Source organism: Thalia democratica, chromosome 4 (assembly GCF_965202585.1).
Source record: "Thalia democratica chromosome 4, ktThaDemo2.hap1.1, whole genome shotgun sequence".
NCBI lineage: Eukaryota > Metazoa > Chordata > Thaliacea > Salpida > Salpidae > Thalia > Thalia democratica.
In genome coordinates, this window is record NC_139168.1 from 28,067,503 (window position 1) to 28,080,889 (window position 13,387).

Below are 13,387 nucleotides of genomic sequence, written 5' to 3' on the forward strand. Positions count from 1 at the left end.
AGGTGTAGAAGAGCTCTTGTCTTTTGTTTAAAATTCGTTTCTTATTAGCAAGTGCTATTTCTATCTTTTCCAAATTGCAAGTCTTACAGATTTTACCTATATTCTTCATTTCCCTGATCTTGTGCATTATGCTCCATCTTAAATCGTAGCTGGTGTTATTGTTTTTTAGCCTCCAGTTTAGGACCTCGAGAATATTAAAAAACAAACAATAAAGACCTTTAAAGACATTGGTTTCAAGATAACAATGGAAATTGGTATGACTAAATGCAACTTCTGCTATGTTATTTACTAAATTTATTAATTTTGTTGTATTAAATACAAGAAACATCTACTGAAATGAAAACTATCATAGTTATCTACTTTTATTTTTAAATATCTCAACAAAATTAAAAAACACACTTTAATGTTCGCAGTCAGTTTAAAACTTGTTTTCTGCACCTTCTGCTATTTGCACAGCAAAGCTTACAAGATCGTCTAATATTTCTTTCACGTCAGTTTCATCGTCGCTTGCCACTTCTCGCCCGCTCATTTCGCCCCAAACTTCCGCGACGTCGTACTTCGCAATCAGCTCTTTTCTCTCGTCCTCCCAAACTTCCTCGAGCCATGTTTTCCTCCTCCTGCTTTGGAACTTGCTCGTCAATGTGCGCAATGTGGTCTCTTCAATTTCCTCCCGCAGCTCCTCTTTTCCTTCCTCCGTCGTCGCGGCTTCGTACTCGTCTCGCAGCTGTTTCATCTCTTCGTCCTTCGCCTCTCTCGCCGATTCTTTTTCCTCGAAAGCTTTGAGCTCCGTCAGAAACTCGCTGTGCTCATCGAGGGATTTTTTTATTTCTTTCTTCTCCGCACCAGCTTCAAACAGCAGCCTCAACCGTTCTTTCGCTCCCAAAAAAGCGTTACCGTGCCGTTTGGTAGCCAGTCCATGGATGTTGTAAAAGTCGTTCATTCTTTCTACTTCTCCTGCTCTTAGGTCGCCATTTCCACTGTGTTCCGGTTGTTGAGCCTTCTGTTTTTTAACAATGCAGTCAACGCATTTTGATCGGCCGTGTTCAGCAAAATTGGTTTTTGTCGTGGCAAAAGGTCGGTTGCGAGAAACTATCCGAATATATTTTAGAGTTGTGACAAACCCAGCTCTTCTTTCATAGTACTTACTTTCGACAAACCCAAATTTTACTTGCTTTTTCTTTTTTTCTTCAATTTTGAGCTTCTTTGCTTTTGGCTCAGAATCTGCTGTAAGGCTTGACATACTTTTTAGTGCATAAGACCTAAATTTGAGTTTTAGATTAAGTAAAAGTTAATCAGCTCAATCTTGTGATTAACTTACATATTATGGTCAGATTTCACAAAAACTGTTATTTAATCTTTTTGCACATTTACTTGTTCTATAAATTTCAATAAAGTGGAATTAAATAAACTTGTTGTTTAAAACTGTTAAACAGTTAATTCTAAAGAGTCTAGTAGTTTCGAAAATATAAGCGTTTAGAGAAGCAATAAACGCCTTCTTTTAAAACATCGTTTCAAACTAGCCTTGGTTAAAGCTAACTATATTTTAAAATATTGTTTCTAAATTTATTCTTTACCCACTTTTTTTAACATTGATACCTTAACCCTGTATACTAAATTTAGGATAAAGTTATAGGGTTTAAAGTAAAAGAAGAGTTAAATTTAATTTAAAAGTTTAAATCTTATAATAAACTAATTGTGGTTCAAAATGTTGCAAATCAGTTGTGCCAAGTGAAATATTTTTTATTCTTATATGCTTTATTTTATTTTTTTAATTTTTAAAACGAATTACTTTCCTTCAGTTATAAAATATAAATTATCAAATTAAGTTCAAGTATTTTGATAAACTCCTTGTAATTTGTTCAACTTTCACTCATGTTTTGTAACTTATGCATGTCTAATTCAATTACAAACTAACTATATTATATATTCAATGTGTCTAAAACAAAAAATAATAATAAATCTGATTCCTGTAGCTATTGAAAATAACTAAAATGAGTAAGATTTAATATTTAAAACAAACTTTAAACGCTTTTTCTTCTTTGAAAATATATTAACTATAAAAAAGAATAAAATTTTTTAAATACTAATAGTTTTACTCAAAAAAAATACTGTAACACACTAGCATTTTATAGAACAATCTTTTGTAAAATTGCTGTTTCTAATTTATTGAAAATTTGTTTCTGGTCAATTAAAGTCAAAATTTATTGCTTTGGATTATATAGAAAAAGTTTTTTTCAAATTTTTGGTACTTTTTTTTTGAGAATATTTTGAATTGTAAATTTTCTGAATTTCTTCAAAATCAAAGGTAAGTTTTAACAGTGATTACTGTAATTTTAGGTTGAATAATTGACTACTAGTTTCTACTCTAGACAACAAATGAGAATGCAAACTTTAAACAGTTGAAACATTTCAAAACTAATAGAAATGTAGGGGAATATAATTAAAATAATCCATTATTATTTATTAAACATAGACAGTGAACAAATCACTTTATGGTTTAAAAAACTTTTGATCTTCAAATATACTCATACTTAAATTTATGTAATAAAATAGTATTTTTTTTTTATCTTAATTTTTTTAATGTGTTATTCGTACACTGTGCAATATGCACTGTAAAGAGGTGTGTATGCATAACTTTATTAAAAGTGATTTATTAAACTTTCAACATTTAAAACAATCTGTTTTTTTTATACCAGGGCATGAGGTAATATTTTAAAGGTACTAACGACATAACTGCATTATAAATAAGTTTATGAAATTTAAGAGAACTTTTATATAGTTTTTTTTGTTTTATTTAATTTTAAGTTGTTTGCTTTAGTAAGCTGTAGCTAAATTAGTTTAGTTTTTACTTTTTAATAGATTTCTACCGTCACTAAATGTGTGCCTTATTATAAGTGCCTATTTAAACTGTTAGATGAGTAACAATAAAAATATATCACAACTCTTTTTTAAACAAAATCTTATATACTCTAACTTTGAACTAAGAAAGCGATTCAGTTTTAGAAAAAAAATATTTTACAAGAAGAATTTTTCTAACTAACAGCTTGTGACATTTTTATTATTTTTTGTTGTTGTTATTAAATTAATAAAGTTATTTTAGAATAAATGTTTTCATAAAAAATAAAAATTAAAGTACATTTACTATATGTTTTAGTTATGCATGTGATGAACAACTTGTAAGTTCTTTAGTAGGTACAGAATAGTTTTAAAAATTATTAAAAATGACACTTTTTTTGAAAATTTATGTCATATAAGAATAAACAAAGTTGTTCAAAAACTGTATAAACAAAATAATATTAAACACTTAGTCTATCAGACTAGTTTTATGGTGTAATTTCTTTATCTCAATAAATAATATTTATAGGTTTACAGCAATTCTAACAAAAGTTAATTTGTTACTATAAAATTTTTGATATCCTCTTAAAATTAGTTCTGTAATTTTTTATTTGTCTAGAACACACCTTATATGCTTGTGTTCTATACTTATGTCCAAAATGAACAAAGTTAACGTTTGGTGGCGTTTATTTTATCGCTAAGACGAAAAGGGTAAATATTTACTTATTCATGTTTTTATTATCACTACATTATTTACCTCACACTATACAAATATAAACGAAAGCTAGAATTTAAGATAACACATAGTCAAATAAAACATAACATCAAAAAGTGAAATATAATCAAATAAAAGTTAAATGTAATAACAGCACATAGTCAAACAAAATAGAACAGGCAACACCCTACACAGTTGTCCTCAGCTTTTGTCAATAAATATAATACACTTTGTTTAAGTTCAAGTGGGAAACGACGGGCGTTCCTTTCTTAGTGCAACCAACCCGTCTTGTTGCCATGGCAGCGAAGAGTTAATTGTTTTCCACGGATTTTTGAACTTTACTACCAAGTTGTTCGACAAATGCTGAACCATTTGTTTGCCAACAAAATTCACAACGTCATCACTTGAACACGTGACTTTGTGACGTAGTATTCCTAAAAAAGTAATGTGTAACAACAACATTTGTTTTTTATTTATTTTACAAGTGAAAATAACTCGGAGCCAAAAAACTTATATAAACTAGCTCGTTGTACATTAAAAGTAGTAGTTATTTAGGTTATTTTTCATTAACTGCTTTTTTATTTTAAACTATTGTAAAGTACAATTGAAACTATAACTTCATAAATAATCAGAAAGTACTTGTTTTAAAAAGATTTAACTTTCCAAAATTTTGGAAGGTAAGAGCAATTTAGCCTTAATAATGTTGTTTAACAACAAAACTTAGATATAAAAAAAATATTTATTAAGACTCTTTTTGAAAATAACTTTACTTATCAAAACCAACACTTTCTAATAATTGATATTATTTTACAAAAAATACTTTATAATTAAATTAACTTTATAAAAATTTGTCATTATCCTTATCTAAACACATCTGAAGCATTTTGCTTATTATAAAAACAAAAATGAAATTTTTTTAACTTATTAAATTCTTAGTAATTTTAAAAAGAGCGAAATAACAAGCAATGCTATAAATTAAAACAAACTTACAGTTTTGATATCAAAAAATTCAAACATTTTAGTCGATATTTGTCAACAAAAAGAAGTATTAAGAGTCTATTAAAATATTGAGAACTTTTTCTATGCGAAAAAGTAAATATAAATCAATAATAATTGGAAAATTTTACAATTGTTAGAGTCATTAATAAACATAAATTCACAAACATAAAGTACTAATTTATTAATTTTTAACTATTTTACTCAGTCTGACCTTTCTACCGGTGTTTTAGGTGATGATTTTTATCAAAAACAAATAACAAAAGTTATATGTAAGTTTACTTGCAACATATATGACTTAAAAATACAAGTACAGAAGCTTTTGGTGATATATGTAAAAACAATATTAAAAATAAATGAGTTTATAATATTTGGAACATTTATAGTTTGAAAACTACGCTAAATAATTGACTAGACTTGACATTTTTACTAACGAGCGCATCCCTTTTAAGTTGAGTAACAAGTAAATTTACAAATAAGTATAAATAGCTTTTTTAACGTGAAACTGAAAGTTTTTTTGATATAGCAACTAACCAGTAATGAAAACGTCTTCCAAATAAAAATCGTCCTTTTCAGTAACTTTCGATGCACAAACTAGCTTCTTCATCATTTTAATGCTTAAAGTCCACATACCGCCATGGCAAAAAGCTGGGTAATGTTTTTCGCTGTACATTCTTTCGGATATATGCCTAATAAATTATAAACTTAAAAAAATTATATTTCTTTTTTGTTTACCTAGATAATATGTTATTTATAACTTTTAGTTTATAAGAAAGAATAGTTAATATCATTCTATAGTTTTAAATAGTTTTTGTTTGCTGAAAAGTTTAAAAAACTCCAAAGTTGATTGATGTTTGTATGAGAGAACATAATAATCCAATTTAATACTCTGTAATAATTTTAAAATATTTATGATTTTCCTAAGCTTAACTAATAAAGTTTAAAAATAGTGTTTTACTAATTAAAATTTATTTTGTTTTTTACAGAACTTAAAAAAGTGTCTGTCATGAATGTTATTGAACTTTTGTTTAATTTGAGTGAAGTAAATTTGCTTTTATATTTTTTACTTTAAAAATAAATTATAAAATTATATTAATGTTTTTTTAAGCATTCAGTATATTTAGTTGTTTATTGATCTCATTGAACTTATAAAAGTATTATTTATATAAAACAAGTTTAAAACTTATTTTTCTATTGTTACTGGACTACTTTTTTTCCATTTTTTTGAATAAAATAAATTATTAAATATTTAAAGAATAGCTTTCATTCGTGTTGTGTTTCAACATGTAAAAACTTATGCTAAATTAAAGCAAGCTTAATCAGTGCTTATTTATACCATTTCGATGACTTGTCTTTAATAGGTCCTCCGTTCTCTGTTCTCGCAAATCCACAAAATATTTTGTTTTCATTTTCATTGACTTTTATCGCTTTAAATGAATTATACACGTTTTGGACATTCATTAAGCAATCATCGTCAGTAACTGTTACCCAATCAACTTCAAGCTTTTGAAATTTCAGCCAATGAAAACTTGATAAAACCTATAGTATTTTCTTAGTCAGCATCTTAAAATTTTAGATAAATCTTCAAATAAAAAAAAATTTAATAACAAAATATAAATATGTTTAAAAAAAAAAATTTTTTTAGAAACTTAAATGTAAAGATTGTAATTATACCGGTTGAAAATCAACATTTCTTTGTTCACATAAACATATTTCTATATTTTAAGTTTATTTTGCATTTTTTTTATGACATACTTTAAATAAAATTAATTAAATTTAAACTATATAAGTAATTTAAGCTGTTTACTAATAGTAACTTTGTAATAAAATGACAACTTGAATTTATAGTTTTTGTTTTTCCTATAACTTGTTTAAATATGTTACTAAATACTGTAACTAATTTTAATTTCAAATCTTTTTTAATTTATCTACCTAAAGAGTAAAAAGAGTATCTACACTCTCAAAACAAAAAAAAAAAACTAAGAAAAAAATGTAAAAAGACTATAAACTAAAATTATTCATTCGAAACACATTAAAAAATTACCTATTTGCAGAATTTGTTTTTAATTTTAAAGTCAATTTTTACTTTAAGTTCTTCCCATAAGTACAAACTAACTTTTATTGGTAGAGCTTGATACTTGTCAATGAAACTACATTGAAGAATATCACCATACACTATATTTTCTTGATGTAATTGTATTTGCTCGTTATTATCATTTTGTTTATTTTTCTCTCCTACAACGAATATAATGGAATATTGGACATTGTATAGTCTATAATTTTGTCAAAATATAACTTGAAAATATTGAACTTATTCTAACTGAAAATTTAAAAATACCTTAACATCAATAAAATAAAAGTTAAATTGATTAAAGTTAGTGTTACTCAATTTACTTTACTAGAGAGTATATATATACATATATATTTTTTTAAATAAGCAAACTTATAAACGGTATCTTTTGTTTTTAAGTGTACAATGTTTTAAGTTTTTAGTAATGTAGTAAGTTCTGAACAATAATATATTTAAACGTACTGTTGAACTTTTTGTACACAAAACTTTTTAATTAGTTTTCAAAAAAATTTATACTTAACTTTAAATTATTTTTACTTATTTTTTAGTGCCAGTGAGAAAAATTTTATGAAATGTTTTCAATCTTTTTTTTGTAGTGCTTCGTAAACTTTTCACTAAACTGTATTTCTAATAAAGGTAAAATGGTGTTTTAAATAAACAGCTAACAAAATCTTTATTTTTTTATTTTTGAGATCAACAAAAGCTCAAATAAATTTCGTTTTACATTAGATAAATTCTTTGAGTACAAGTTGTTGAATTGTTAATGTAATAGCTTAATGTTTACTTTGTAGCATGATTCAACCATTAAATATTAAAACTGCGTTTAAACGCTTAAACTCGAGTTTAACTGCTTTTTTCTCAACATTCTTTAAAATAACAATTTGTTTATGATTATCTTGTTTTTTTACATATTTAAAAAAATACTTAACAAGCTAAAATATATAAAAATTTTATACTATGATGTTTTTCAAATAAGCTACAAAACTACTTGATTTAATTAAAAAAAAAATATTTCAAACTAACACAAACAAATTTTTTTTAAACTTTTTAAAACGTTGAGGCAAAATACTTATTGTTTAAAATAAATAGCTGTTGCTAGTTTTGCTATTAACACTCAAAAGAAAGACTATTTAGTTTCTTTGTAAGTTTATCAGAAAATATGTAGAACATTTTAAAGATCTTTCTGTGTTCCATTTTTTGCAAATTATATAATCACAATAAAAGTATCTAATAAGCTTTAAAAACTAGATCACAATTAAATCAAATCACCCTAAATTTTAAACATTATTGAAACTTTATTTTTATTTACATAGTAAAACTTTACTTTTATAACTTTGTAAAAAATATAAATTGTCCATTTAAAATGTTTTTTATTCAAAACTTTGGAATCATAAAATAAAGCTATAGTTCGCTACTAATCTTATGCAACTTTGTAAAATACACATGTTTTTAATACTGAGTACAGAAAAAGTTAATTATGACGTTAAATACCTAAATATAGAGCCCCAAGTTGCTCTAATCAAATTTCTTCTTTCAAAGTTCCCCACACTGGATTTTATAAGATAAATCATCTTATTATAGTTGTTTACATCTTTTGTTTCCCCAATACTCTTCCAAGGAAGCACATTAGAACATTCTGGCATTGTAACAGGTTTTTCTGCGTTCTGATCAAAAAAATCGTTTGATACTTGAAATATGTCTACAGTAAACTAAAATTTTATTTTCACGAAGTAGCTTAATATTAAAATTTAAATTTTTAAAACAGGAATTTAAGTTTTATAAATAAGTAAGAATATTTAGGAATAAGCTAAGCTTATTTTTGCCGAAAACTTCGTAGATAACTTTAAGGTCAAATTTTAAGTTTTCTGAAACAAAACCTTTTTACAAAATACTTAATTTATTTCTTAATTATTTGATTTTCATCAGTTTTAATACATATTTGTTAATTAACATGGTTGAATTTAAACAATATGGTTTGAATTTTAACTAAGCTTTTGTATTAGTGTTGATCACTATATTATTTAGTAAATCAAAAAGCAATTAAAGTTGTGCTAATTTATACCAAATAAAGGTTAGAACACAACTCTAACTACTTTATTTGTGAAAGTCTAACAGTTAATCAAATAAAATCGAATTCTAAAAAAAATTTCTGAATTGCTGTAGTCCAAGTTTATAAAAGCAGTAAATAGATTGATATGGTTAGTAAGTAAAACAAATAGTTTAAACAAAAAATAATGTTTTAATGGTTTAAGTGAACTTTTTATTTAACTTAGTCATAAAAGTTTTGAAACTAATTATACTTTTCAGTTTTTACTAGTTTTAAAAAATCAGTAAGAATGATCTAAAATTAAGTTATATTGAACAAAATCCTTTTTTATAACGTGTCTATCTGTTTATTAACAACACTAATTTATTAATAACTTTATTTTTATAACTACAACTTGCAAAAATCTTCTGCCTCAATTTTTAACAAAACTACTTAAATTATAATATTAATAAGATAACAATTTATTTACAGTATTAATTTGAGCTACAAATTTAACTAGTAAAAACTAATAACAGTAAAATTTTAATATAAGATATTTAGCTATTTTAGATAAAGGTTTGTTACAACATAGAAAAAATCAAAATATTGACTTTAGCAAACTTTTCGGGCAACTTCTTAAACTTTGTTTTCATTGACCCATAATCGCAGCTAGCTGAAACAAAACTTGAACAGTCTTCATGTTTTTCTAGGGGTTCAATTTGTGTGCTGTTTATCTTTCCGCTTTTGTTTGAAACAATATTCGAAATTATAAAATGATCATTTCTTATCTTGGTTGATTTGAAAGTTGAATAAACATCGTGTTGTTCATTTACTTTTTCTTTGAAAAAAGGCAAATAAAAACAGATTAGGTACAAAAGAATTGCACCGAAGCAAAGACAAATAAACTGATACTGAAATTTCATTTAAAAAAACTAGTGGTTACAACTCTGTATAGTTAAACTGTTGTTGAGGTAAGAAATTTAAAATTTTTAACTCTTATATACTAAATTAACCAAACTAATCAAGAACTAGCAAAACTAATTTATCCATTTTTATAAATTATTTTTGCTCAATTTCTCTGAATAACAACGAAACAGAACAACTGTGTTTAATGAAAAAAAACGTGGTACTAGTAAATTTGATAAATTAAAAAACTGAAGTAAGATAGTAATTGATTTTTCAAAAGTTTAAAACAAAGTGTTCTTTTTTTTTCAAACTGACCGTTAAAGAAATCAAAAGCCTAATAAAAGCTTTTTTTTTATATTTTGAAAAAGAAAACTAAATAAGAAAAAATTCAGCAGGGAACAAGTTGTAAATTTTGTTCACCAATTAGATAAATTCAAGTTTTTTAACATGTATGTTTTAGTTTTCAAATTAAACACAAATATGTAAGCTTACACATCTATTTTGACCTGTGTTTTTCATCATTAGTTGAACAGTTTTGAAGTTAAAAACCTCAACTGATTTAATAAAACTAGCTAAGCTTGTATAATATTTTCTGATGATATAATATAAATAAAAATGGTAAGAACCATTAAAAAAATCAGTCACAGTCTTATACAAGCACTTTGAAGAGATCTTTCGTTTATTAAAAAACAAACATTTTCAACTCTGTAGAAAACAAAAAAATATACTATGTGGAGTGCCCTCCACTTTATAACTAAAAAATTAAACTTTTTAAAATTGTGTTTTATTTATAAAAGATATATAGACGACATTATTTTTTGTGCCAAGCAGATAAATCTATTTTTATTCAAGATGAACTCACCAAAAAATTTCAATCTCATGATCTAAATTTACAATTTAAAAAAATCTCAAATACAGAAGAAGGAAAACAACTGGAATTTTTAGATATTTTACATATTATAAATAGCTCTGAAATAAACGGATTCAAAACAGTAAACCACACCAAACCCACAGCAAAATTAGCAAAATTTTTAAATGGCAATTCTTACCATCCAACACACGTTTTTAGAGGAATAATTTTATCAGAAGCTAATAGAATTTAAAAAATTAAATGAAAAAACAGAAGATTATGAAAAGGCACTAATTAACTTAAAAATTAAATGCAGTAGATCAAGTTTTAGTAAAAAATTAATAAATAATACCTTTAATGAATTAGATGAAATATGTAATAAAGATCCTAGTACAAATAACATAAAAAAATCAGAACAAAGTGAAAAAGTGACTTGGGCAACCAGATTTAAACAATTTATAAATTTTAGCAAAAATGAATAATGTTACAGTACAGAATTATTAAAATTAACTTATAAGAGACCAAAAACACTGAGAAATATATTAAACAAAAATAATTTTACAAAAACAGAAAACAACAAAACAGTTGAATGTGGAAAGTGTGCTTTGTGTGGAAATTTTGAAACTATAACAAAACAATACAAAATATGACAATTAAACAACAATTAAATTGCAAAAGTTATGGAATTTATGCAGCTACATGCAACAAATGCAAAAATTTATACATTGGACAGACTATGAATAGCTTTACTAAGAGGTGGAATGCCCACAGAAACATATGGAAAAACAATAAAACTGAACTAAACCATGAAATAAAAGACCAATTTGCTCTAATTATACATTATAATAAATTTCACAAAAACAATATACCAGAAAAGATAGAAAATGCCTACACAGTCCAGTTTTTAGAAAGCCCTATAAAAACTAATTAAGACTACACAGAACAATGGTGGATTAAACTAAGGCAAAAATTAATTTAAACAGTGTTTTTAAGGAGTAGTTTTAATAATAAAAAATTGAAAATGTCATCAAATATTTTTTTTATCAAGTACAATACTAGGGGATTTTTTAATTGTTTGTTGTTTATAGAAATAGTTTTTCTTAGTTACAGTAAACAAAAATAATTTTCCAAAGTGTCTTTTTCTCAGTTTCTCAAATTGAAAAATTATATCAAACTTTACTGACTAATCTCAAATATAAGTGTTCCATTAATTTTGAAGTAAAAGTATGAAATTCAGTATTTTAATAGTATGGTAGTTTTTAGTTTTGTTTTAAATTTTGCTAAAAATATTTAATTTACGGTACTTAATTTTCTCTAGTTGCTAGTATATTTTTTTGTTTTCTACAGAATTGAAAATGTTTGTTTTTTAATAAACGAAAGATCTCTTCAAAGTGCTTGTATAAGACTGTGACTGATTTTTTTAATGGATCTTACCATTTTTATTTGGGTGTCTTGCCAAACACATGTACTATTTCAGCAATTATGCACCTGTTTTTTATGGCTCACTGAGCATGAAATAGCAATGTTTTAGAATTGCACTAATGACATCTAAGGCAAGCTAAATTGTGAAACAACTTAAAATGTGAAATGAAAAAAAATTGGACTTTTATCTAACTTTAAAAAAGAAGTTGGTATTTTTACCATAAAACCTAGAAATTTAAATTGTGAATAAAAATATCAGCCAAAAAAACCTGTAATTTTTTACTCAAACCATATAAAACATTGAAGTTCACAATTTTTGTTTATTTAGTACAATGAAATATAATTTAGATATAAAATATATTATATGAGATGATATGATATAAAATGATAATATGATACATAATATGAGTAAAAAATATATACAAATCAAAGTTTAAACAAGATGGTCTTCAGTTGATTTATATCTCAAATTTTTAGAAAAAAAAACTTGAAAACAAGCAAAAAGACAAATTAGGGTTGCCACACACTCAAGAAAACTGAGGGAATTTTTAAATTAAAGAAAATATCAGGGAAACTCAGGAAAGTTTTAAATATATATATAAATATCAGGAAAACTTTTTTTTGGATCTAGAATGAGATTTAGTAAATTCAGTTTCTATACTTAATCAAAAAAATAGTTTTATTTTTCTATAAATGCTTATTTAGAAGTTTTTTTAGCCTTGCGGCTAGTTCTTTGATTTTTTCAAGATTTAAAACAACTCAGGGAAACTCAAGGAAATTTAGGTTACTCAGAGAAGTTTCTGGTCACTCAGGGAATATGTTTTGACTTAAAGAGTGGCAACCCTAAGAAATTTATAAATATTAGAAAAATATGTCAAGTAGCTAAGTTAAAACAAATAATAAATGTTTGTCAAAAACTGGATAGGACCCCCCTTTGACTATAAAGCATGGGTATTAATACTATTAAATTGTCTAAAAAAAAATTATTTTAAGAATAAAAGCTTAGTATACTAGCTAGATAGTTTAAGGGCATAGGGGGGTAAATCACCTTTTTCACAACTTGATCTTATTTTAAAGAGTTTTATACAAGCTACAAGATGCTTTTTACATATTTATAAAGTTCAAAGTAATTTTTGAGATATAGGCGATCAATTGGTGACCGAGGTTCCTAATGGGAGGCACAAACAAAAACTAATATATCTTGAAATCACTAAAAATCTATCTCCTCCTTCATTTTTTAAGCTAGAGACCTCAAATTTTCAGGAAATGTTGCTTTTATAGTTTAAAAGACTTTGAATGTTGCGATTTTAAAAATATTAAAAAATAAAATTTTGAGATGAAAAAAAAACAAAAAAGTAGGTGGTTTTTTTTAATAATTTTTTTTCTTAAAATTAAAAAAACCCTGCAAATAATCAGATAAAACTCTATAAAATAAGATCAACTTGTAAAAATCAAGGTGGACCCCCTCCCTATGCCCTTAATTTTTTTTGAAATTTTTAGTTTACACAAAAGTTTACTTGCAGTTTTTGTAGAATATTAACTTCAATTTGTTTTGAAACTTAGTAG

At 25.2% G+C, this 13,387-nt stretch overlaps 1 protein-coding gene across 1 annotated transcript; it reads right to left on the bottom strand.

The window, feature by feature from the left end:
• Positions 1-3,790: 3,790 nt before the first annotated feature.
• On the bottom strand, positions 3,791-6,736 carry LOC145833201 (lactosylceramide 1,3-N-acetyl-beta-D-glucosaminyltransferase-like). The gene is made up of 4 exons (XM_082940400.1): positions 6,663-6,736; positions 5,883-6,085; positions 5,081-5,235; positions 3,791-3,984 (listed from the first exon to the last, which is right to left on the bottom strand). The coding sequence occupies exons 2-4, from the start codon at positions 6,005-6,007 to the stop codon at positions 3,791-3,793; spliced, it is 474 nt and encodes a 157-aa protein (XP_082796526.1). The 5' UTR covers positions 6,008-6,085; positions 6,663-6,736.
• Positions 6,737-13,387: the final 6,651 nt, after the last annotated feature.